At 37.0% G+C, this 27,787-nt stretch overlaps 1 protein-coding gene across 1 annotated transcript; it reads right to left on the reverse strand.

The window, feature by feature from the left end:
• Positions 1 to 457: 457 nt before the first annotated feature.
• pdgfra (platelet-derived growth factor receptor, alpha polypeptide) lies at positions 458 to 26,568 on the reverse strand. The gene is made up of 29 exons (XM_051138993.1): positions 26,361 to 26,568; positions 23,877 to 23,955; positions 22,654 to 22,914; positions 22,319 to 22,570; positions 21,749 to 21,903; positions 20,316 to 20,478; positions 19,976 to 20,162; positions 19,166 to 19,281; positions 18,742 to 19,032; positions 18,352 to 18,618; positions 16,773 to 16,903; positions 16,511 to 16,679; positions 16,212 to 16,401; positions 15,998 to 16,113; positions 14,692 to 14,818; positions 14,300 to 14,496; positions 13,493 to 13,587; positions 11,639 to 11,771; positions 11,156 to 11,260; positions 10,800 to 10,910; positions 10,428 to 10,581; positions 9,507 to 9,667; positions 8,154 to 8,269; positions 7,080 to 7,202; positions 6,818 to 6,929; positions 6,610 to 6,709; positions 6,407 to 6,512; positions 3,896 to 4,134; positions 458 to 2,368 (listed from the first exon to the last, which is right to left on the reverse strand). The coding sequence occupies exons 2-29, from the start codon at positions 23,932 to 23,934 to the stop codon at positions 2,224 to 2,226; spliced, it is 4,380 nt and encodes a 1,459-aa protein (XP_050994950.1). The 5' UTR covers positions 23,935 to 23,955; positions 26,361 to 26,568; the 3' UTR covers positions 458 to 2,223.
• Positions 26,569 to 27,787: the final 1,219 nt, after the last annotated feature.

Consider the following 27,787-nt stretch of genomic DNA (forward strand, 5'->3'; position numbering starts at 1 on the left):
CCTTTGCTGGTCATGTTGCTGGTCAAGGACCAGCATAAACCAGCAAAGGACCAGCTTAAACCAGCATCAAAACCTACCTAACCAGCATCCCAGCATCAAAACATACCTACCAGCATATGCTGTTTTTTTTCACCAGGGCAGCCTGCGCACATTTAAATATTTTGTTAAATTTGAAAAGTCTCAGTTGAATTAATTCAGCCCATCTTTCGACCCCATTTTAACATAGATTTGTCAGAAGAATGGAACATGAGAGCATTCAAACGGAAGTTGGGATCCATCGTGGTGCTTATCGTTAATCAGGAAAAAGGTGGACTGGAAATTGGAATTTTTGTTTGTGATATAATTAAGACATTTCTGATTGTGGTATTTGAAACCAACACAAATTACACATGATTGGATTAAGTTCTGTAAATCTGTCTGATGATGGAAACTAGAAACTCAAATAACAGAGTCCATTAAATCTCATTTATTGAAATATAAATCTTTTTAATGTACATGGACATTATGCATATTATAGCAAAAGAATAACATCTGTTAAAGGGAATAACTACCTAGAATTACACATATTGTACCATAGAATATACTTCATAACTCTTCTGTTTCCCCTCTTCCTGCACAACATGAACATTCACTCCACTGTCTCTTTAGAAATCATTTCCCGTCCCTTCCAAAATTTGAACATCTACACACACACAGACACACACACATGAAAAGCAGAATAAAGAAAAGCTAAAATAACATTTTCAAAAAGAAGAGTTTTAAAAAGTGCAACAGTTTTAATATATATATCTCCTCTCAACATGCCCGTGAAACAGACCACAGTAGAGGGTGAAGACGGGGGTCAGGCAGTGATATGCTGAAGTCCTGATATACAATGATACACATTTACAATGAACAGTGATGTATAACATCAAAGTAAAAAAAAATCTAAATGACGTGTCACTAAGATGCTTCAAGACTACAGGATTTGGCTATGTGTAAATCTACACTGTGATTTTTTTTTTTTTAATTGCTTTGCTCTGGGGAGGTCACAGAAATCTTCACAAGCAGCAAACTACCACGTCTGTCAGGGCATGACTATCTCTATTATCTTATTTGGTTTAACGCTCACATGTAAAATTCAACGAACAGGAAGGTAGGAGCAGAATCTGAGGAAACAGAAAATGGTACCGACTTTCAAGCATGAGCAAGTAATTTCACTGAATCGCAACGTCTTTTTCTTATTACTACACTGGAGTACATTCTTCAGAAAATGATGATGGTGTGAAACTTCATGAAATAAGCCATTGAATCATCTTTTACAAAAGCATAGCTTTGAATATCAGTAATGCCTCAGACAAAAGAGATATAAAATCAGTAAAAACTTTGGCCAGACATAAAGATGTTATAAATAGTGTCGTATCAGCATCTTATAAAGGTTGAAGCCACAAAAATACATGTGACTCACAGGTCAAAACACAGTTGCCATTTTCTTCATTTAGGACTACATAATTTCTCCCTACCCAACCCAGTATTCACAAATAATATATCCAAACAAAAACTATCCAGTACAAAAATAAAATTCAAACTGCCACACTTATTGAGACATCGACAATATATGATCAGTTACATTAAACCTATATGTGCTGTTTAGTTGGTGGACTAGATCCTGTAAAATTGTGAGAGTGAGGGGAAAAAACAGGCCTGATCCAACAGAGGCCATGTTGACTCAGTTGTGCTGGTTTTTAAATGCCTATAGTGGTTTAGCTCAGATGGATTCATTTATAAAGTAGCAGTTGTGAAACCACTCAAGTCAGGTATGATTATAAATGACATGCTTATATTGCTGATCGGAATGCCCGTCAAAATAAAGTCCATACGATCCACTCAAACGCATACACACACACAATACAGACATACAGAAATGATATACAAAACAAATATGTCCTCCACTTTCCCTCTTCATTGGTCTTGGCTCAATTAGAGTCACTTACTGAGGCTCATCAAGAGCGCTCATTGAGTCCTGTGGTGCAATGCTCATTCTTCCAGACCTGTAGAGGGCAATGTCTATTCCAAAAACATCAATGACATTCACGCATCAAAGTTTTTTTTGTTTGTTTTTTTTTGAAGGCTCCAAGAAAGTGAAGTGAGGAAAATATGGGAGACGGATGTAGAGAGAGAACTTGGAATGACTCAGAGGAATGTTCGTCTGTAGATGTCTCTCTCACTCTTTGCATCCTTCTCTCACAGGAAACTGTCCTCCACCAGGTCTCCTGAGTCTAAGCACATCTCGTCCAGCAAGGTGATGTCCTCCAGGGTCTCTCCCTCACGCTTCGTCATGGAGCTGCTAGAGCCCGTCTCTATTGCGCTTTCCTCTGATGTCTGAGAGCTACGGAGAAAAAGACAAGACAGTTTAGTACATCCTCCGTAAATACTTTTGCAATACTAAAAACATTTAAATTTTTTGGAATAATTTTAGTTTTAAATTGTGTATAAGATTTTTGATGTGTTTTAAAGAAGTCTCTTTTGCTTACCAAGCAAGTAAAACAGTGTAAATAATAAAATAACTGCTTTCTATTTGAATATATTTTAGAATGTAATTTATTCATGTGATCAAAGCTAAATTTTCAGCATCATTACTCCAGTCACATGATCCTTCAAAAATCATTCTAATATGCTGATTTGATGTTCATTTATTTTTACTACTATTATTATCAATATTTAAAACAGTTGAGTACATTTTTTATGGGATTCTTTGATGAGTAGAAAGATCTGAAGATCAGCATTTATCTGAAATAAAAAGGTTTTGTAACATTATGCTTTAAATTGTAACAGGATGCTTAAATTTGATCAAAAGTGATTATAAAGACATTTATAATGTTACAAAAGATTTCTATTTCAGATAAATGCAGATTTTCTATTTATCAAAGAAACCTGAAAAAATTCTACTCAGCTGTTTTTTTTTTTTTTTACAAAATAACACTAATAATAAATGTATTTTGAGCAGCAAATCAGCGTATTAGAATATTTTCTGATGGATTGTGTGACTGGAGTGATGATGCTAAAAATTCAGCTTTGAAATCTCAGGAATAAATTACATTTTAAAATATATTTAAATAGAAAACAGTTTTATTTTAAATTGTAAAATTTACTTTCTATTTCAAAATTTTACTGTTTTTGCTGTACTTTGGATCAAATAAATGCAGGTTTGGTAAGCAGAAGAGACGTCTTTAAAAAACATTAAAAATCTTACTGTTCAAAAACATTTGACTAGTAGTGTATTTACAGTGTCACTTTGGAAATATAATAGAAGAAGTCTCAAATATGTCTTATGCTAACCAGTGCTACATTTATTTGGTCAAAAATGCAATAGAAACAGTTGTGCTGCTTAATATTTTTGTGGAAAGCACCATACATTTTTTTGAAATTCGCTGATAAATAGAAATTTACTTTTGATCAATTTAAAGGGATAGTTCACCAAAAAATGAAGATGCTGATATTAACTACTCACTCTCATGTCATTACAAACCCGCAAGACCTTCGTTCATCTTTAAAAGACAAATAAAGATATTTTTGATAAAATCTGAGACCTTTCTGCATATCCTGCATAGACAGCAACACAACTACCATGTTCAAGGCCCAGAAAGGTAGTAAGGACAGCATTAAATTAGTCCATGTGACAGCAGTGGTTTGACCGTAATGTTATGAAGCCACAGCTTCATTCAACAATTTATTCTCTTCAGTCTTCAATGCACATTCACCTGATTTCTTGGATTTCTTCAAAAATATCTTAATTTGCGTTCTGAAGATGAACGAAGGTCTTATGGGTTTGGAACGACATGATAGATTATATGTTCAAAATGCTAACAAAATCCTAACACACCAGAGTGAGAATGTGATGTAACTGGTGGGCTACCTGTGGCGATTCCTCTTGCTGTAGTCTTCATTTGACAGTGGGTCGAGGTCCGGCAGAGGAATGATGTAACCGCTGTCAGAGCTGAGCCTTTGTTCATCAAAGCCGCTCTCGCGGTCCTTCAGTTTGCCCTGGTTCTTGTAGAGCACACCCATGTATGCATCATCATTGTCAATGCACTGCACCCGAGTCACAGCGGGGTGATCGCTCTTCAGGAAGTCATGATTCACACGTTCGTAGCACTGCACATCAAAAGAAAAATAAATACAACACAAAAGTTAAAAAATAAATAGAAAATATAAAAATGAATATACATAAAATATAAAAGTTCAGCTGAAAGAGTATTACAGCATGTGCAATAACCAGTTTTTGAATAGGCTTTACGTGACAACAATTGTAGCTGTAAATGAAACGTTTATCTCAAATTAAGCTTGCAATTCACTGTTCTAATACATTGTACTGAAGGAAATGAGGGAGAAATTGAATCATTTCTGGTAGTTGTAAATAGCACTTCAACACTGCCATAAACACTGCTCAACCCCGAAGTTCTGCCCCATTTCTGCAAGCGTTCTGTGGTTACATGAGGGCTTACTGGGCCATTTACGAACCGCATTTCCCACCACACCCCAGCCCAAGGTGCTATAACAGGAGCTAGTTATTCTCTGTGCCTTGTGACTCTGGAAAGCAGAGTTTTGAAGTACCACGTGTGGTGTCTGTTTAATAGAGCAATTATGGCTAGCAGGCGGACGCTAACTGTATGCTCCTGGTCATTAGCACCACTGGGTTGTGCCTTGCTGGGGCGTTAGCCAGCTGGAGCGCTGCTGTGCTAATCTCTGTTAGCGGTCTGGCAGCGTTGGCAAAGATGACATACACGTAGCCGAGGCCTCAAAGCCCAGATTGACACACTGCATTTAAGCTACAGGAAGTGGGGAGCCATTTCCACCATACTTTTATCTGGGCCATTTATTAGTGCATGGCGGGATATTTTATTATAGTTTAGAAAATGTCAGTATTTTTCATTTTCATTTTATATTATATACTTTCTTTGTGCTTTTTTAAAATTTAATTTTAGGAAAGTTTTCATTTTTGTTTTTAATTACATTGTTTTATTTTTAAATTATTGTGGTATTATCTATTGAAGATGTATTTGCTCCTAAATTTCACATAAAATGGCTGTTTTTTGGTTTTTTTTTGTAAATATTAATCAGATCCTTACAGCCAAAATACATGAATCAGATGCTTTTGTGGAAAAGATTAATTACTACATCAGATTTTTTAAATTAGTTTTTGTTCACACTGTAGTATATGACTAAACCATTGTAAACTATTATATTAAAATTAAAGCACAATATGTATTCATTATGTAAACATCACATAAGGTAAGCTACTTGTGCTTTTTGGTTCTTTTGGACGAAATAATAACATGAATAAGATTTTTTGTGGAACATTAATTGCTGTACTACATCAGTTTTGTTCATATTTCAGTGCACATTTATAATTTAAATTTTTTAGTTTAGAACTTTTTTTTCGTTAGTTATAAAAACATTTTCAATAAAATAAAAACACATTAAATTATTTTTAATCATATTATAATTATAGCACAAATATTTTAGTAAACTTTAAATCGTTAAATAATTGTTCAAATAATTGTTCACGTTAAGTTCATATACTGCCAATCGAACGTTTTTGAACAGTAAGATTTTTGATGATTTTAAATCTCTTCTGCTCACCAGCCCTGCATTTATTTGATCCAAAGTACAACAAAAACAGTAAAATTTTGAAATATTTTTACTATTTAAAATAACTTCTATTTGAATATAATTTAAAATGGAATTTATTTTTGTGATTTCAAAACTGAATCAACATTACTCCAGTTACATTATCCTTCAGAAATCATTCTGATATTCTGATGTTCTGATCCAAAAAACATTTATTATTATTATTATGTTGAAAACAGCTGAGTAAAAAATTTTCAGGTTTCTTTAAGGAACAGAAAGTTCCGAAGAACAGCATTTATCTGAAATTGAAATCTTTTGTAACATTATAAATAGTCGTTATCATCACTTTTAATCGATTTAAAGCATCCTTACTAAATAAAATATGAATTAATATTTATTAATATATATATTATATAATGATTTCTGAAGGATCATGTGACACATGTAATGAGTAATGATGCTGAAAATTTAGCTTTGATCACAGGAATAAATTACATTTTATAATATATTCAAATAGAAAGCAATTTTAATAGTTTGCATTTGCACCAAGCCTGCATTTGAAATAGTTAATATTTGCTGTATTTTGGATCAAATAAATGCAGGCTTGGTGGGGAGAAGAAACTTCTTTAAAAAACATTAAAAATCTTACTGTTTAAAAACATTTGACTAGTAGTGTATGTATATATTCTCCTCAAATATAATTCATTCCAAAAAAAACTGAAATCACTTGTAAGTGAAAAACAGAGAGAGAAAGAACAGAGAAACTTGAAATCGTGTGCTCATTTTGCAGGCTTACCCTCTTATATCCTGAGGGCAGCAGAGAGGCCACCGTATCACTCAAATTGTGGAAAGATGGTCTTTTCTCTGGTTCACTGTTCCAACACTTCATCATAAGCTCATAGCTGCACACAGACAAACAACAACACACTGTTTAGACATCCGGTCCATCTGAAGCCAAGCACAGCAAAACATTTATGCAAATGTTGAGATGGAACGTACACATCGCTGGAAGCGTGCTCGGGCTTCGCCATCCGGTATCCGCTCTTGATCTTGTTGTAGAAGCTGGAATCCACAACCATACCTGGATAAGGAGTCCCTCCTACAGAAACACATTACATTTGGTATTTTTATAAACTATGTAATAAATAAAATGTGTTGAATACACTGTAAAGTGTAAAGAAAAATATAAACGCTAAACAAATCATACCAAGCGAGAAGATCTCCCATAATAAGATGCCGTAAGACCAGACGTCACTGAGTGTAGTGTACAAGTTATCAAAGATACTCTCAGGGGCCATCCACTTCACTGGAAGGAAGGTCTGTGTGTGAGAGACAAAAACACTAGAAGTATTAGAAGACGACAGTTCCATCTCTTCTGTCCAAAGAAGGTCATGTGAAAACATTGAGAATATCCATAATCTAAGACGAAAAATCAAGAACACCACATTAGGACTAAGACAAGCACTCACGCTTCCTTTGGAGACGTAGTTGTTATCGTGCATGATGTCTCTGGCCAGTCCAAAGTCACAGATCTTCACTATCTTGCCTTGAGACAGCAAGACATTACGTGCAGCCAAGTCTCTGTGTACACACTGTGAGAAACAGAGAAAAAAACTAGAGTGAGCATGTGTTACGAAGACATTCAGTTCAGTTTTAGTGGGCTGTATTATATAGTACGATTATTTACAGTGCCTTGCAAAAGTATTCATACCCCTTCATTTTTTCACATTTCGTTAAACTGCTTTAAATTACTTTTTTCCACATCAATCTACACTCCATAGAACATAATGGCAAAACAAAAAAACTAAAATAAAAACTTGATGATGAAAATGATTCCATTGCATAAGTATTCATACCCTTATCCTGGACAGTTGAAATTTAGCTCAGGAGCATTCGTATTGCTTGTACATGTTACTACACGTTAAGTGAAGTGGCTAATTCAATTGAATAGGTATGATTTGGAAAGGCACTCATCTTAATAAAAGGTCTAATAGCTGATAATGTATTACTTTATTTTATCCGTTCACAGCTCCAAGAAACTTCTAGAATCTGGTTAAGTAAGCCCTGGTTGGAAATCACAACTTTAACTGTCTGTACATGCTCTGTTCCCTTTCATCAGCCCTCAATCCCACCCTCGATTTTCTTCAAGGGTGGTCTGGAAAGTCCACTTTTGTAACTTGAGATTTAGTAAACCCTCTGTTACCAAATTTTAAACACAAGAAGTCTAATTAATACTTGCTATAACATAACATGAAACGATAACATAATTTCCAATGCTTGGCCTCTGTCCTGAGAGGGTTTTATTTTACCACGCAAGTTCTGCAAACCCTCAATCCTGTGAATTTTAACCATACCGCCACAGCACATACAGGCAACCATTTACTCAAATATAGAAACCTGCCATCAGATCACCTCCTCCGCATAGGCTTCCAGAGTTACTTTAATGTTATGTCTCCAATGTTATGTCTAAACTGCTCGTATAAGCGAGTTCAAAAGTGTTTTGATGCAAATGTTTATAGACAAAGGCACAGGATTTAACTTACATTCTTAGAGGCCAAGAACTCCATCCCTCGAGCCACCTGATAGGTGAAACTGAGGAGATCCACTGTCGTCAGGCCTTCATTGGTGTCATCTGAGAGAAGGTTCTCAACTTCACTCTCTGTTGTTCACACAAACACATTTTGAATTAGCATTGCATGCTGAAAATGATTGTGTGTGTGTGTTTGTAGAGTCTGAGGAATGGCAGGCAGATGTATGCATTAAGACGTTTGTGCTACAATTACCCTCTGTAATTGTAGGGTGCACAGACTGCAGTGACATGGGTGGACCTCTGCTATCACTAGCTAAACACCAGTGTGTGTGTGTGTGTGTGTGTGTGTGTGTGCGTGTGTCCTATAACCACCAGCCAAGCCAAACCAGACCACAGCATGCCAAACCGGCCTGAGTATGTGCAGTAAGCGAAGGACAGACCGAAAAATAAAGTGCTGAAGGGAAAAATACAGGAGGATTAAGAATGAAAAAACAGGGAAAGGAATGAGGTGGAGATGTGATTTAAGGACAGTTCATCCCAAAATAAAACATTCTGTCATCATTTCTTCACCTTCATTTTCATTCCAAACCCGTTTGACTTTAACCATGGGGGAAAAAATGTTTTTCATGCTCTTTTTCAATGCAACTGCAATGGGCTTTCGAAGTTCAAATCTTGCCATATGCTTTAGCTTTGCTTGACAAAGAGTTTTGGGAATGAATGATTCTTTTTAATGAATCACTTGATTGGACTAATCAATGCAGGACATGCAAGGTCCTTTTGCATTCATTTTTAAAGCGTGAAAGCTTCAGTGCTTCATTGTAAGTGGAAGGAAAACAGCGACCAGCACATTCTTCGAAATATCTGCTTTTGTGCCAGTTTGGAATGACATGAGGGTGAGTAAATGATGACTGAATTTTCATTTTTTTGGTAATTATCTATTTAAAAGAGTTTTATCATGCCAACTCTTGGAAGATTTTAGCATGGTGATGGATATGACAATGTTAATGTATTTAGTCTCGGTGGAATAGATCTGCTACGCTGCTGCTGTTGGTTATTGCTGTTGCTGCAAAGCAAATACATGAACTTGCTACTGACAATACATATGCAGATGCAGTGCTGTGAGTATTTAAGACATGCTGCTGCTGCACGAATAGCATATATAGTAACCTGTAGCATATCGATACAGGTGGAGCTGGGGAGGTGGAGGGTTTCAGAAAAACTCTGAAAGCACGCTGTGAACTGCTCTAGTGAATGCTAACCAGCCATTTAAATGTAAAGCAGCAAGCTTATTAGCTGTGTATGCAACATGAACCAATCAGCTTAACGCCATCTAGAGTTTCATGACAGAATTTGGCATTTCTCTTACCGTTAAACTGTCTGTGAGAGGGAGGATGGTCATAGTCTGATCTCTGAATGGGGGAGTATTTTGAGGCTTCGCTCATTTCCAGCATGGGGACGTATTGCATGGTGTCTGCTTGCTTCATGTCCATATAATCACCTTTCCCCTCGAAAGACAGGATGACGTAGCTGCACACACACATAAATATAGAAGTAATAAGTCGGGGGAGAACATCATGCTGTGTAAGGTCACCCTAACCAAATGAAAACACTCACACTGTCTGTTTTATTAGTCATGCTAATGAATCATTAGATCCTGTCATGAACATGCGTCGAAGACTGACACAGAAGAAAAGAAATTGTTGAATAAAGTATTTTTTGTTTTCTTTGTGCACAAAAAGTATTGTTGTAGCTTCATAAAATTAGGGTTGAACCACTGATGTCACATGGACTATTTTAATGATGCCTTTCTGGGCCTTAAATGTGATGCTGGAGTTGTGTTGCTGTCTATGCAGTGTCAGAAAGCTCTCAGATTTCAGCAAAAATATCTTTAATTTGTGTTCTGAAGATGAAAGACGGTCTTACAGGTTTGGAACGACATGAGGGTGTGTACTTAATGACAGCATTTTCATTTTTGGGTGAACTATTCCTTTAACTAAAACAAAACTATTCAAATTTGTTAGATAGCTGCCTTTGTAGGCAGTAGGAAAAGGCAATCTATGTAGGTAGCTCACTCTCTACTTCTTTACTTGCCTGTTGTCTCTGTCATAAATTTCTTCACTTATCCAATTAGACTGAAATCCTGCCAATCTTCAATCAGATTAAAGAGCAAGATAAACATTTTTTAACATCAAGTTTTGATCTAAAGTGTCATTTTTACGATTTATTTTTATGATTCACTCATTTTAATGAATTCAGATTGTTTGTGTGGGTGTGCGTGTTGACTGACCTCCTGCTACTCTCGTCGGCTGGGTTGATGCCAAAGATGTCTAGATCTTTCTTGCCCTTTTCTGTGTGCCGGCTGAGAAACCCATCTCTGTTCTTATGCAGGTAATTCACCAGGTCTCCATAGAAACAATACTCTGTGATAATGTAGATTGGTCCTGAGAGACAAAAAGGGAAAGTGTGAGAGCAGTGTTAATAAAACTGGTCTAATCTTATCAGAGACTTGTAAAATGTCTAAAAGCAGGAGGTTAAAGTTCTACATTGCACTTAACTCTGCCTGTTAAAACGCCACACTATAAACACCAACGAACCAAAAAGACACCACCCTAGAGACCAAGTGTTTGTGTTTGTTATCTGCGCATTTGTGCATTTTCACCTGATTTGGTGCATGCTCCCAGAAGGTTGACAATGTTTAGGTGAGGGCCCAGGTGGGTCATAATTTTCAGCTCTGACATCAAAGCCTGTTTCTCACTGGAGCGTGCTGTTGCTGAGGAAGCAAGCATATTAACTATTTAAATACACTCTTAAAAATGAAGCTTCCAAAAGGGGGTTTTCCCTAAAATCCAAAGAAGAACCATTTTTGGTTCCTCAAAGAACCTTTAAGTGAAAAGTTCTTCACTGAAGAAGAACCATTATATTCTTAGTGTGAAAATATTTGAATAACTCTAAAGAAATCCTCTGCCACCATGCATTTTATGCATGCAACTACTAGTTAAACTTCAATTAACTCACGTTTAAGCATTTTAACAGCCACTTTCATCACAGGTTGAGAACGACTTAGTCCGTAAGCAGTGCCTTCCACCACTTTCCCAAAAGCTCCTGAGCCCAGGACACGACCTGCAACACATACATACACATAGGCACAAACTTGAATTCGTTTGCATGGCTAGAGGATGCCACTGAAACATTATCTAGTCTAAAAAAAGCATGCAAACTTTTTGTAACTTTCAGTATTACCACAGTGGTTTCCTGTTAGTAAAAGAACATTCTCTGAAATGTTGAAAACCTCAATCAGCCTGTACAGTCACCACACAAAGCTCTTAAATAAGATCTGTGCACTAGACTGTAATGATGTCATATTAGGGCGGGCTATCAAGACAACCACAATCCTATCAAGTACACGACCACAAAAAAATGTCACTTAAAGATGGTTAAACCACACCGAATCCACAGGACAGGGTCGTGGTCGACTGATTCACTACAGCTGTAACTCACCCAGTACAAGTGAATCCCGAGGGAACTCCCAGCGGGAGTCATATGGAAGCTGCATGGGATCGACATAGATGTATTCGTGACCGTCCGGACTGACCGATTCAATCACACGCCATCTGATTTCATAACGTGGTTTCTGTAAAGAGGTGCACAAAGAGAGAGTGATGCTCAGGTGGTCAGTAACAGAGCTTTCAGATAGTGGATAGTCAGGCTGTTCCACACTCAGGCTGTGAGGAGAGAAGTGTCATTCACACACAAACAATATTATAGGTGTTCAATTGACAATCTCATTTCAGCCCTCACAAACGTTAACATGACTGTGCTGATGCATCATTTCTATTAATGCCTCAAATGTGTATAAGTTACTACAAGACTTAATGCGAGAGAGTGAATTTGGTGATTTGTGAATAATTAAGTGAGTGAGTGAGTGAGTGAGTGAGTGAGTGAGTGAGGGACTGAATACATAAGAGAGCGGGTGGGTAAGTTAGTGATTGAATATGCAAGAGACTGGGTGAGTGAGTGAATGATTAAATATGTAAGAGAGTGGGTGATTGAGTGAGTGAGTTAGTGACTGAATATAAAAGACAGTGGGTGAGTGATTAAGTGAGTGGGTGAAAACGTAAGAGAGTGAGTGACTGAGTGAGTGATCGAGTGAGTGAGTGAGTTAGTGACCGAATATTTAAGAGAGTGAGTGAGTTGGTGATTGAATATGTAGGAGTAGGTGAGTGAGTGAGTGAGTTAGTGAGTAAGTAAGAGAGTGGGTGAGTGAGTGAATTATTGAATATCTACGAGAGTGGGTGAGTGAGTGAGTGAGTGAATGAGTGATTGAATATGTAAGAGAGTGGGTGGGTGAGTTAGTAAGTGAGTGAATTACTAAATTAGTGAGTAACTGAGTGAATGGATGGATAAAGTGACTGAGTGCATGAATAAGTTAGTGAGTGAGTAAGAGAGTGAGTGAGTGAGTGAGTTAGTAAGTGAATGATTGACTGAATATGTAAGAGACTGGGTGAATAAGTGAATGAGTGAGTGAAGAATGGGTAAATTAATGAGTAACTGAGTGAATGAATGAATAAAGTGACTGAGTGAAAGGGCGAATAAGTTAATGAGTAAATCTGACACTACTCAAAAGGTACGTTTTTGGTAAGTTTTGTAATGTTTTTTTTTTTTTTTTGTTCACCAAGGCTGTATTTATTTGATAAAAAATATGGTAAAACAGTAATATTGTAAAATATTACAATTTAAAATAACTGTTTTGTTATTTAATATATTCTGTGATGGCAAAACTGAATTTTCAGCAGCCATTTTGCTATTCTTCAGTGTCATATGAACCTTCAGAAATCATTTGATGCTCAAGCAGCATTTCTTATTAATATCAGTGTAGAAAAAAGCTCTGCTGCTGCATTTTTTTTAGAAAAAAAAACCTTGTAATTCCGAATTCTTTGAGGAAAAGAACATTTAAAAGAACTCTATTTTGTCACATTATAAATGTCTTCACTGTCACTTCATGAGTATCTAATGAGTCATTGCTGTATTAAAGTATTCAGTTTTTAGAAAAAATCTTATTGACCCCAAACTTTTGATAAGTATGGATAAATGAACAAGTGTTTAAATGGGTGAGCAAGTTAGTGAGAAAATGCGAGTGAGTAAATGGGTGAGGAAATGGTTGAATGGGTGAGTGAATGAGGAAATGCAAGTGAGTGAGTAAAAGAGTATGTAAGTGATTAAGTCAATGAGTTTGTGTGAATATATGAGGAAATTGCTAAATAAATGAGTGAGTGAGTCATTGTATATGAGTGAGTGAATAAGAGCAACTGAGTCAATGCACATGAGTGAGTGAGTGGATGAATGAGTGAGTACCTGTTTCCAGATAATGACCAGCACAATGAGTGAGATGATGACAATGACCAGCAGCACCAGAACAGCAGCAGCCACAGTGAGCTCCGAGTGCGGACCTGAACACACCAGCAGCAGCAGCAATGAGGAGAAGAAGGGTGGAGATATGGGAAGAAATGGTGCAAAACTAAGCTCTGTAACAATCTTGTCTAAATGTGCTACAGCTTAATTTACATACCTAATAATGTCATCATAATAGTATAAATATTTTGAACTGCATGACTCTCGTATGCTGTATTAATCATGGTGCCCAGTGTGAGCAATTCATTTAAACGGTAACTGAGTGAAGCAAAACCCCTGCCAACAGAAACTAGTGTAAACACATATGGATTTGTTTCTAAAGACCATGGACAGTCCACCTGAGGAATCTATCACAGGAAAAAGACATGGGGAGCCTGACAAGACAGGCACGGCTTACAAAATGAGACTAACAGATGTAAAGACTACTAATGTAGCAGTTGCTAAATTTTAAGGAACGATGATGAACAGATAATCACACACAAACACATAAATACAGAGATGTTTCCTTACAGTGACTGAAACCACAACAAACAAAACCTAGCCTTGGTGCAGATCTACTGCCAGCAATTCATCCCTAAATAAACTGTACACCTGTGATTCAAATTAGTTTCAAATCAGCTTGAAACTTTGTTTACTTTGTCTACCCACGACAAACAGTGACACTGAAGAGACTTAGAACACTTGAAATGAATGGCCTGCTCAATACAATCAACACAGTTGACCCTAAATAGACAAAAACAGGCCTCTTACCATTTGAAACAAGTTTAACCTCCCGTGAAACAGCGCCCATGTCATTCCTGGCCAGACAGCGCACAGCAATCGTACTCTCCAGATGGTGGAAAATGATGTGACTCTCAATATGGTTGTCCACGTCCATTTGCAGTTCCACTGTGATGTCCGTAGAGTTGATCGGAAGTGGCATCCACTGGGAGGAATCGTTGGCGCAGCTGGAGGAAAAAAGAAAAGTGAACTCAGCATGATGTCATTATGGTGACTTGACTTTAATCTCTAGGGATGAGACTGTGTCATTAACTTTGGACTGCTTTTATAAAAGGAAAGAGTGAGAAATGAGGTCTGAATAAAGGAAGACAGAAATATAGAGACAATACCTATAGGGAATCAGAGTGAAACTGTGAGCTTACTGTTTAATATTTTTGCAGATATACCAGTCCACGTCAGGGGCTGGGGAGCCGCCAGCAGTACAAACCACTTCCTGACCTGCAGCAGAGCCATGGTGGATGTCCATCAGGTCCACAATCACAGGGGGAACTGTAAGAAGAGAAAGAAGTTTACTCTCCCTGCCAAACATTTTCACTGGCCCCACCATTTATTTGACAACAAAAAAAAAATGTATACTTTTATTCAGCAAGGCCACATTGATCAAAAGTGACAGTAAAGGCATTTATAATGTTACAGAAGATTAATATTTCACATAAATGTTTTGTTCTTTTGAACTATAACTATTCATCAAAGAATCTTGAAAAAAAAAAATGCATCAGAGTGTCTACAAATATATTTCAAAAATATTTTTTTAGCACAAAATTAGCATATTAGAATGATTTCTGAAGGATCATGAGACACCGAAAATTCAGCTTTTGCCATTACAGGAATAAAATAAATGCAAATATAAAATATTAATTTTAAAATGCAATAATGTTTCACAATGGTTCACTGTATTTTGATGAAATAATTGCTCAAAGAGCTTCTTTCATCTTAAAAAAAATATCTTACTGACACAAAACTTTTTGAACACTAGTTTATTTTATATAAATCATTTTATATAAACCTAAATATATTAAATATAATTAATTGTATATATTACATGAATGTTTTTATACAAAAATATAATATACTACAAATAATTTATTCATTTTTCTTCATTTGAAGCAGTATAATGCGTGTTGCATTATACATTACAAATGTAAAATTAGACTATGACTTAATACTCGCACTTACATTACAAAATGATTCAAAACATTATTGATTTGTTTGATGCTTCATAAAACCAGTGACAGAAATGATCATTTTTATACATTATGTATCCTAAAGCCTTATTTTTAAGTCTTTAATTGTGATTTAAAAGTTTGTTTAATGCGAAAATCTCTTCATACATAGTTAAGTACTATTAAATTTAAAAATTGAGTACTATTTTCAAAAAGTACGCTTTAACTTTGTGTATTTATTTCCTGTATTATCTACACTTTTGGTTAGGACAGAACCAGCACTTATACTGTATCCACATGTAGCTACACATTGCTTGACAAAGATCCTCCAGTTGACAATAAGAAAAACCTAAACAAATGTATGTAAAGAGTGGTTAAGAAAGATATAGAGGTGCACGAAGATAAACAAACATCAAGCAGAGGGAAAAGCAAACACATGCAAATGTAGTTAAATAAAGGTGTGACAAAAAAAACCTGCAGGTAAAGAAAAGAGAAAAGGTCCCACCTTTAACCTGAAGGTAGAAACTGTTGCTGGCAATCTGGCTGCCTGTTTCTGCCCTGATGGTATAGTTCCCACTGTCCTCTCCTTTAGCTCTGATCAGGGTCAACACGCTCTGGTAGCTGAACAAACAACACAACAGCTTTAGCCCAAAACTTTTTTCTATTTAAACTCAAAAATAAAATTTGAAAAATGGTTAAGGCAGAGCTATTTTAGTCACCTGGTCTCGTCGATTTTTAGGAGGTTGGTGGTAATCTCTGCAGCAACGTCTCCCAGGACTGAGCCGTCCTTTAACCATGTGATTTTGGGGGCAGGGAAAGACTGTATGTCCACCTTGAACTCTCGCACCTCATCCAACTTAGCAGTCTCCACTGGCCCAGTCACTGAATTTAAGTGCACAAACTCACGATCTGCACATGAAAACCGTAAACGCAGATTAGGACTGCAAATGGATCACTCTGAACTGTTAATCATGTATGAATTTTCCATATGCATTGAAAATCATGTGTATCTCTCTACCATAGACTGTAATAGTGAGCTGTTTGGTTTGGCTCTCATTGCTCATAATGTCAGTGATGGAGCAGGCGTAGACACCGCTGTCTTTTGGTGAGGCATTAGCCACTGTCAGAGTATAATGGATCTCAAGATCTCGCTTATTCTCCTTTACGGTTTTCACTCCTCGATCCGCCTAAGAAAGAATGACAGAATATAAATATATTTATTTTTAATGAATTCAATTTTGAGCTTATTCACACAATTTGGGGGAATGTCAAGTACTCACCAGTTTCCCAGGGTATTTCCAGTGGTCTTCCAGCATTTCACTGCCTCTGGTCACACAGTCAACAATGATGGTCTCACCCACCAGCAGAGCTTTCTTCTGTGCTCGCAGCTCAACTTGCACATCAGACCCTCCTGAGAGAAATTAAAATGAATGCAAGTTGGTTTAATGCATGGTAGGGGAAATATTTAAATTCATTCTTTCATGAAACACAGTGCAAATATAGTACATCTGTAATGTCTTTACAAGTCCAACACATCACACGCATTACAGTAGGCACATGCAATAACAACATTACAATAAATTAGGTTTATTGCTTTATTCAAGTTTAAAGGCAGATTTTTGCTCCTAAGTGAAAGTTGTAGAAACCAGACTGTTAATTGTGGTTTTAAATGACTCTTTATGGTCAGAACATGACAAGCACGTCACATTTTTGAATTTTTTACACTCTTTTTCCCCTAACAAAATAAAAATCTTAATAGACACTTTTATTTCTTAGTTTCTGCATGTTCTAATGGGTGATATGGTTTCAAATCAGGAAACAGGTTTGTGTTGCTTGACTTTGATTACGCATATCTCCAGCTATCTATCATTAAAATATGCTCGTTACCAAAAACAGTAACATCTGTAAAAATTGTAACAACCTAATTTTCATATGGTAAAATTTAATTATTCTGACTATTTGAGTTTTATTAAAATTAACCATTGGTCTTCCATAGTAGCAAACATTTAGATCATGATAACCACAGTTAAAACCACACATACAGCACCTCAATACCATGGTAAAAATGTAACTATACGGTTTCTAGATATTTGTATGAAAACAGCAGTTTAAATACATTTGGTATAAATACACAAACGCTATAGTTTAATACACTCCTTTAATACTTTCAATACATGTCTATGGTAATAATATAATAAAATGCAATATGAATATCGTACATTTCTGCCATAATACCATGGTGAGGTTAGTGTTACCACAGTAAATGTGATTTGTAGATTGAAAAGCCTCTAAATGTATCATTTTGCACAGCATTACTGATGTTTGTCAGTGCTGTTTCATCTGGCTTTAAACTAGTTTAAATTACAGAGTCATTTGTGTTATTCGCTGAATTCAAGCACTTCACACCGGATCTTCGGATGTGCCCGAGACTTGTCAGCGAGTAAACCTAAACACCCCCCCTAAGCTCACAGAAATAGTTTGACCCAAGTCTTCAGCAGCCAATGACACTGACCCGTTCAAACTGGACAAGTGGTGATATTTCACACATATTTAACGTGCATTATACACGTATTTCATGCGTTAAATATGCGTTGTTTTCACATATTGCTGATGTGTTAAAATTCACATGTTGTTGGACCATTTGGCCTTCCATATTAGAAAGCTTGCGCTGCGCTGCCACTTAAATTTGTAGCCGAGGGGATAAATGGTCCACGTGGCGTGGTTCAAATGTGTCTGTTCTGTTGTTGCATTGAACATTTATTAAACTCTTGTTATTGTTTTATTAAGGACTATTATATTGTGATAATTACTACATATATTCTTTACACATGCTATTCACACAATCCAACTCATTCTCACCTGTCCAGCCATGAACGATGTACTCTATGCTGTCATGCTGCTGTCCATTAATGAGGGCCCTGCAGACATACGTCCCAGCACCGAAGAGGCCAATGAATCCTCTCTTGGTGTCATAGACACTGGGCAGAACCTGATTGGTCTCCATGTTAATCAGAGAGACGCTGGCGCTGGGGTCCGTCACACGGCAGGGAATCTCCATTTCATCGTGACTCGTCAGGACATGGTTTTCAAAAGGGGCCATGGATGGCACAAATGGCGTTTCTGGATCTGTGTGCGTTGTTGGAAAGAAATTCAGTTAGATCAGGCTTCATACTAACTATATAGTAAACTTTTTTCAAACAGCATGAATGTGCTAATCCAGCTTGTACAAAAAGACAAATCAGTGCTTACCTGGCACATAGATATAGATGGAGGTCTCCTCAGTGTTATTGCTGGAATCATAGTAGCAGATGTACTCTCCTGTATGGGCGGCTGTCGCGTCGCCAACAGTCACGGTGGAGATGAAGAGTCCTTTCTTTTCAGAGTCAATCTGATCATGGAGATATACAGGGCTGTGCCAGGACAGCTCGACCTGGCCTCGACACGTGAGTCGGAAAGTGGAGTGGAGAGTCACCTCCATGCTGTCCCTCTGGGGCCACATCACTGGAGCCAGCACTGACTGTGGCAGGTCTGGGTACATGGCTGGTCACAACATGAACAAGTTTTTGAATGTCTTGAACTCAGCTCATATATTGAAGCTTTAGATTAGGGTTTCTGAATCGTTGTGGACACTTCATGTTTATAGTTTTGCTCTTTGATATAATTATAATTATACCTTCAACTAGCAGTTTGAACGTAAATCTTGATGTCTTGGAACCAGTGGAGGCAACAATCTCATAGATGCCACTGTCCTCCTCTATGGGGTGGCGGAGAACCAAAATATTCTCATACCTTTATAAGAAAAAACATAACCATTATGAATTAATTCAGTTGTGTTATATAATAAATATTTTCTTGAAATACATTTTTTACACTATTTATTTATTTAGGTTAATGTTTTATTTCTGTTATAGAATTTATTTTAAGTACATGTTAAGTACTAAAAAATCATCTATATATAAATATATAATTTGGGTATTCGTTCAAGTAAATCTTAACATAAAATGTTTGTAATATCGGCAACACTTTACAATAAGGTTTCATTAGTTAACATTAGTTAACGACTTTAGTTAACATGAACTAAGAATAAACAATACAGTTAATTTTAAGCTCAACATTTACTAATGCATTATTAAAATCAAAAGTTGTTTGTTAACATGAGTTACTAGAACTAACATGAACTAACAATGAACAACTGTATTTTTATTAACTAACGTTTACAATAATTAATAAATACTGTATTAAATGTATTGTTTATTGTTTGTTCATGTTAGTTAATACCTTAACTAATGGTAACAAATGACACCTTAATGTGAAGTGTTACTGTAGTACCTTATTGAATAAACATTTCAACACATTTTGATACATTGTATTTTACAGAAAGATTATCAGTAATAGAGATTATGAGATAAAACATTACTATTTTTAACAGAAAGACAATAGAACATTTTATGTGTATTTTATGAACAATTTTGTGAAATTCTACCTGAGGCCCTCCAGATGAGTGGTCTTGGTGGAGATGTAGCTGTCATCCAGCGGAAGGCCATCTTTTAACCACCTGACCTTGGGCTCAGGGTCAGCATCGATGTAAATAGTGAACTCTTTTTCCTCCAGAAGTGACACAACCTCCACTGGCCCAATGCCATTAGATATTATTTCCACAAAAGAGCTCTCTAAAGGTCAGAAAGAAAGAAAGAAAGAAAGAAAGAAAGAAAAGAACATTGATTGATTGTCTCCTCCACATCTGTTCAGCCCATCTCCGTTTACTGGTTTTAATGGTGAAAGCAGAGGTGTGTGGAGTCTAAGTGAGAAAGAGAAGTGCACACCGTGGACTGTGATTCCCAGGTTGAGAGACTTGGTTTGTCCAGTTAAATGGTTGGTTACAGCACACTCGTAGCGTCCAGTGTCTGCCACAGAGGCTTTCGGGATGTTGAGGATGTACTGAACCTTATCTGGAAAAGTTAACTTCATTGGAACAGCCTCTCTGGCCTGAATAAAGTAATAATGAGGAGACAAAAAAAGCAGTATTACACACATTGTGTTTATTATGGATACACATGTGGAATGATGATGCCATGACAGCAATCAGTTGCAAATTTCTCTTCTTTTTCTAGGCTTTTTTTAAAATTCTATTTCATCAACTCCACTTTTCTTTGCAAGGATGTACTTTAGTGTCTGTAACACATGTCTCTGTCCATATTTCAGTGCAGCCTGCAGGAGATAAATCAGCTCTACATGAGTCTTTTAAAGCCCTGTACTCATCACAAACAACCCCAGCAGAACTCAAAACGGCTCCGGTCCAGACAAGGACTTGGAGCGTCTCTACACAGTTCCACGCTGCTTTCAAAAACCAAGACTCTTATTTTTAAGATAATGATTCTGACAGACTCATTTGAAACAAACATGGATGGTGAGCATCCATGTACATGTACGTTCAAACACATTGAAATATATGCACATGTTTCCAGCAAGCACACACAAAAACTAACCAAATAAACACATCATCAAATACACACAGAAATTACGTCAACTAATACTATAACTAACCAACCAACAAAATAACTAACTATCTTTTAAAAAATGAAACAAACTAACTTACAAGCATATTTTTGATTTCAAAGCTACGTTGTTCATCAAGCATACAAAAACTACATCAGCTAACTATCCACCTAACACAACCATTACATCAATTAAAACTGACTACCTAACTAACAAACTAATATCTTTTGATTTGGAACTTACGATTACCATCAAATAAACAATTTCAACTAACAAACAATACATCTTTTGATTTAGAATTTACATGAATCATCAAACACACAAAAATATTACCTAAAACTATCTAGCAGGCATCATTTATTTAGAAAAAACACTTCATTAAACGGGTTAATACACTCAGATCTCTTTGGTCTTGTGAATCCTGCACACATGTGGATTCACAAGACCACAGAGGGCTCACAGAGGTGAGAAACGCACATCTGTCTTGAACACTCACAGGATGTACAGGTCATAGGTCAAAGTACATAGTAAATTAGTGTCACTTCTTTCCTTTGAGGTTTTTACCTCAACTTTTTAGCATTTTTGCATTTACCTCTAACAGTTACATATAAAGTTCGAGAAAATACAGCGCCAGAATACGCCTCTGCATCACACCAGAATTCTTCAGTTGTAGAGTTCAAGATAAGATTGTTTTGTTTACATTGGTTAAGTACAAAACAGAGACGGAAAGGCAGAAACAGAAAACAGATGAGGGTCTTGCCTGTTTTTGGGGATGCAGCCACTGCTGGTGGAAAATGTTCACAGGAGGCGTCTCACAGGTAAGATTGACAGCATCCCCCTCTTTCAGGTCCTCCGTACTGGCTCTCAACTGTATGTTGAAGCTCTTCACTCCATCATAATCATCATCATCGACATCTTCAATACAATACAAATCATTTCAAAACATGAAAAATGCTGCAGCAAAACTTATTTTGCTTACTACTCCTCTAATAATAAAACATGTGTGAGTGAAATCAGGGCCAGTTACTTGACGCAAGGAAAAACCCAATCACTCTTTTTCTCTTGCTTAATGCTTAAGCTGTGCTTTCAACAAGCTATAAATGTTCTTCTCATGAGTAACTTGCAGTGTATGATGATCCAAAATGAAGCAAATGTGCGTCAGCATCTCACACCTGCAGCCCACCCCAACTCAAAATGTCATCACTCTTTGCTAACAAGATTTTGTCATCTCCCTTGGTACTCGTGTCATGTCAAAGCTATGACCTAATGTTTCACTTTCCTTTGTCAAAATCAAAAACAATCCATAAAACCCTCTAAATGCATTACTTACCCTTGTCATTTGTCACTTCATAAACGATGCTCTGCACTGTTTTTTCATTCACGCTCGTCTCGCAAACATAGCGACCTGGTGGTAATACACCGAAAAAGCCGATTTTGTGGTCGTAAAGCACAGAAACCTCATCCCCACTCTGCAGGTTTCTGAGAATCACTTGAGAATGTGGGTCTGTAGCGCGGCAGGGGATAGCTTTGCCCATCTCGTCTGTTTCAGCAGCAGGTTCAGACACAAACGGAACATCAGGATCTGTGGAAGAAGAGTTGGGAGTTTATTTACAAATGCAAAACGTGTGAATTATTATATGTATATGTATATTAGTAAAAATGTACCTGGAACAAAAACATAGATATCAGTGTCTTTTTCAGGTTGACCCTCATACAAGCAGGTGTAGTATCCCGTGTTAGAGGCCTCAGCATCAGTGATCACCAAAGTGCTTTGATTAATTCCGGAGTGTACTTCGATGTTTAGCGGTAATGGCTCGAGCCATGTCACTCTCCTCTCACCAAAGCAAGTGATGTTGAACTCAGAATGAGGTGTCAGAATAAATACCTTTTTATCTGAATTAGTAACTGGCCAAGGTTTTGAAACATCTGCAGGGAAATATTTAATGTATTTGATTAATTACAGCTTAACCAGTCAAAAGTTTTTGAACAGTACGTCTCTTCTACTAACCAAGCCTGCATTTATTTGATCCAAAGTACAGCAAAAACAGTAAAATTGTACAAATATTTTTGCTATTTAAAATAACTTTCCATTTGAATGTATTTTAAAATAGAATTTATTCCTGTGATTTCAAAGCTGAATTTTTAGCATCATTACTCCAGTCACATGATCCTTCAGAAATCATTTTAATAATCTGATTTGATGCACAAAAAAAACTGTATTATCATTACTATGCTGAAAACAGCTGAGTAGATTTTTTTTTTTTCAGATTTCTTTGAGGAACAGAAAGTTCAGAAGAACAGCATTTATCTGAAATAGAAATCTTTTGTAACACTATAAATGTCTTCACATCACTTTTGATCAATTTAAAGCATCTTTGCTTAATAAAAGTAATAATGTCTAGAATTTCTCTCTTTCTCTCAAAAGCTTATGGATTATGGATGTACTAAACTCAACCGTTTTAAATATTGGAAATAATAATAATAATAATAAATGTTTCCTGAACAGCAAATCAGCATATTAAAATGATTTCTGAAGGATCATGTGACACTGAAGACTATCAATGATGCTGAAAATTTAGCTTTGATCACAGGAATGAATTACGTTTTGAGATATATTCAAATAGAAAGCAGTTATTTTAAATAGTAAAAATATTTCACAATATTACTGCTTTTGCTGTATTTTGGATCAAATAAATGCAGGCTTGGTGAGCAGAAGAGACTTCTTTAAAAAACATTAAAAATTACTGTTCAAAAATAGCTTTGGTACTTATAAAACGTAAATGATTTTTTAAATATTTAAAACAATCAAAATAAATAAATACTAGTAAAAAAACAACAATCTATTTTTTTCCACATTAACATTTTCCTTGATTTTAACATCCACATACCTGAAAATATCCCTAGTAAGACAATCCCCAAAACGAGATGTGTCTCCAGAAAACCCATGTTCACTTTGATCGTGCTCAGCTGAAAGGGAAGGAAATATGAAAGTCGGTTTTAAAAAATGGACAGAAAATGGAAACCATACAGAAAAAACCCAAACATGTAAAACACAGCCAGTTTCTGTGTCAGTTCTAGATTTTGCTCTGTATAGATCTCTAGCGGTTAATCCAGTATAAAAGATGAACCTCTATTCAGTAATAACTCAGGTAGCCTAGGGAGACCATTGAATAATCGGCAGCAGAAAGTTTTGGAAAGGTTCAGTGCCAAGACATAAAAGGTCTTTAAAGAGTCTGGACGCTATTCAGTCAGTTAACCGACGCCAGACTCTTTGTCGGCGAAGCGCTTGGATAGTTCGGTTCAGCTTTGTTCGACCACCAGGTGGAGACACAGTACACATTTTCCCGAAGAGACCACCGCAGCGAAATGCCTACAATCAACGGATACGAGTTTCAATATTCTACATGTGGAAAACAAGGTGTTTTCTCACTACATTCGTACAACTGTAACTTTTTAATCCAGACGGATAGAGCAAAATCAATCTGTATCACGATGACAATCTGTATTTAATATATCTTTGTCTATGTATATATATTGGATTGTTTCCTTTATTTTAAATAATTTCTTTTCGCGGTGTTTTAAATATGGTAAGCTGAATTTAAATTGGTTTTCAAACCTTTTTTGAACGTTAAATCAGAACATAGTCCTGCAGCACACTTTTTTGAATTCTGTCTTTGTTTCTTTTGATTTCAAAAGTTCCGTCAATGTTTTAAGCGCTTATTTTGCCAAATTTCTAATCAGACATTCCGAGCACGCGTGTTTTATCTTTGTCTGTCTGATCCTCAGACCCCTGGGTTCCATCAGCGCTTCAGCAGACAGTCAATGCCACTCAATCTGAAGTGGTCAGCTCTGTTAAAACTCAGTCTGAAGAAATGCACCAGTTTAATTTAGTCCTTCTCAAAAAAAAAAAAAAAATAAATAAAATAAAAACATAATTAAAAATCAAGTTAGATAATTGATGAAAGCATGTCCAGTTATTTTGTAAGATAAGTGGCCCCGCAATGTCTACTTCAAAGTGAAGGAAAAAACTCTTTTTTTACAGCCCCGAGAAGACTGAAGCTCTGCCGTTTGCTCATGTCAGACCTCTCAAGCTAATTATCCTTGGTGAATCCGGGGGTGTTGAGTAAGACTGTAATTAGTCGACCCCTTTCTGTGCCGCAATTTGGGAATCCACTGGATTGCCGTGGGAATCAATTCTGGAATAGCAGACGGGTGCGCTTTTGGTGCCGCTCATCTGTCCAGCGGTGACTGGAGCGCAAATTTCGGCCCACAGTTTTCTCCGCGCACCCCCCCATCGCCAGGCGCCCACACACAGATGCGCAACTGGCTGCCAAACACAACCGATCCCCTGTGCTTGACACTTTCGGGCAACAGCTGAACAAGGGGTGCCCTCCAACACCCAGTTACTTAACGCGTAAAAACGATTTCCATGGGAATAAAAGAAAACGGTCTAAAGATAGTCTGTTGAGGTAAAGTTGCTGAGCGCTGCAGGAAAAGAAAAAAATACACTTTTCTTTCATTTCATCCAGTTTCAGCGTAATTTTAGTTAAAGCAAAGCAACACAGTCTCCTTGGTCCTTAGTACCTAAATTACATTAAGTTAATCCAGATGTGAGAGGAGTTCCCCATTCATGCAGATTCATCATCGACGGATTTGAGCGCAGAAGGCGGCAAAGAAGTTTTCCAAACTCCTCAATCGTGCTTTGCCTCCATTGCTCCGCAATAAACAAATCTCCATTCCGCAGACTAATCCAAAGAATGGTATTCCAGTGTGGGAATGGGCATCCCAATTAAATTCTGATGGGTAAACAAGTCTCCAGATCTTGTCCGAAATGTGTTTGCCATTAGATGCCAGTACTGCGCCTCTCCACGGGCTGAGACACCCCCAGCTGCGCGCCTGCGGCTCCAACTAAGATCCAGCACAACCAGGCTTTGACTTTACTGGTGATAATGCGATTCCTTGGGAAGAAAAAAATCTATAATCCTGCTCGATGCAAAATTGTCCCAGAAACGAAGTTGAAAAATCCGTTTTCTTTTTTCTGAGATGAAAACGAGTGATTGACGTGTCCATTGTGAGCGTTGATGAAAAAGTATTAAAATCCCAGTATCATTTTAAAGTAAAACAATTTAACGAGTTTTTATTGTGCTAAAGTGTATTTTTTTCTCTCTCTTTTCTTTTTACTGGTCGTCTCAGAAATAGAGAGGAAACTAATTAATTTAAGAACGCAATTGTTAAAAAAGAAATAAAAGAACAGCTTTAATTAGTCTAATCCTGAAGAAGTGCAATTATGCTTAAAGGTTCAAATGCTTTTGAACGTTTTCATGAAAGAAAACACAAAAGAAACTAATTAAACTAATTTAAACATACAATACCTTTTGAATCCCTTTTGGTTGTTCCCTTTGATAAAAGAACAGCCAAAATGAATGGCAAAGCTCTTGTAAAATACTCTAATCAGCCCAAGGGTCCTCAGTTGTAAAGCAATAGTAATCCTCTCCCTTGTGCTGCGCTTCTCCGTCCTGCTCCACGGCCACTCACACAAATGCGCCTCTGCAACAGCAACCTGTAATTGATTCAATGTTACAGTCCATCCTTCCCAGAGAACTAATCATCTGGCTCAAAGTAAATAACTCTCAGGAAACGGCCCCTCCTCTCTCCCTCTGCCCCAGGCGTCCTTTTCAAAATAAGAGTCCGTGTTTTCACACTGCAGCTCCGAAGAGGAGTCAGATTTCTCCGTGCTCGCAGTTCTGAAGGAGGTGCATGAAAAGAGGTTGAGCGGGGAAGAAAAGGACCATATGTTTTTTGTAAGTCCAAGAGGGGCCCTTTTGGAATAAAAGGATCTTTTTGTGGGGACAATGAAGTCAAGTGACCCATTAAAAGTGTTTTTATAGAGGCTTAGGTAGGAAAGAAATCAAAGAATTGAGAATGCACAATTACATTCAGCTACTCGATTAACCCTGTCATCACGCTCCATTCTTCACGTTCAGCTTTTAGTCGATTGCGCTTTTCAGTTGTGGTTGTTGCTGCTGCAGCAGCTATTTGCACTTTCTTTTATGCATATCCATTTAAGATGACTTTCATTTGTGGCTCCGGTGTCATTTCTGCAACGAAGTTGCACATTTTTTTAGTTTACGCAGCCTTCGTTTCCAATCTTACGCCATTATATAAAGACTAAATGTGATTAATGCCTGGCATTCTCAAATAATAAAGTTTATTTTGTGAAGAGTACAGTGTGATTGTAAAATGGTCTGTTCTGTAGAGATATTGCAGAATTGGGGGTCCATCAAACGAACGTGCTGACGCATGCAAGGGGGCGCTCTAACATAAGAAACAAATTCAATCGTTTTCGGTCTCTCTCTCACTGTATATAATTTATTACACCCTGCTTTTTAAACATTTATAAACGTTCAAATAACAGTTAAGACACTGCCACTCCTGAAATGTGAATTTTATATAGGGTTCATTTGTATTCGATTTCTGAAAGTTGTGGAAAAACTCCCTCAAAGACAGAACTGCCGCCACCTCTTCTCCTGCTTTTGCCCTTCAGCTTTTCTTTAAGACATACCAGACTGCAGATAATGGCTCATTATGAATTAGTACCCCTACGTGTCCCTGCACACGGTGATTTCGCAGCTCTCTGTGCAGATGACTGACCCGGTATGTGGTGAGTGAAGCCCCGGGGCAGGCTTGGCCCCCCTCTAGCCCTCTCCGTTCTTCCTGCAGCCGGTCCAGAGCAGCCCGCCTTGCAGCTCACCCTCGCAGAGAAACACACATCTCCAGTTGCTCAGCACAATTATTTCCA

Source organism: Labeo rohita, chromosome 20 (genome assembly GCF_022985175.1).
Source record: "Labeo rohita strain BAU-BD-2019 chromosome 20, IGBB_LRoh.1.0, whole genome shotgun sequence".
Classification (NCBI taxonomy): Eukaryota; Metazoa; Chordata; class Actinopteri; order Cypriniformes; family Cyprinidae; genus Labeo; species Labeo rohita.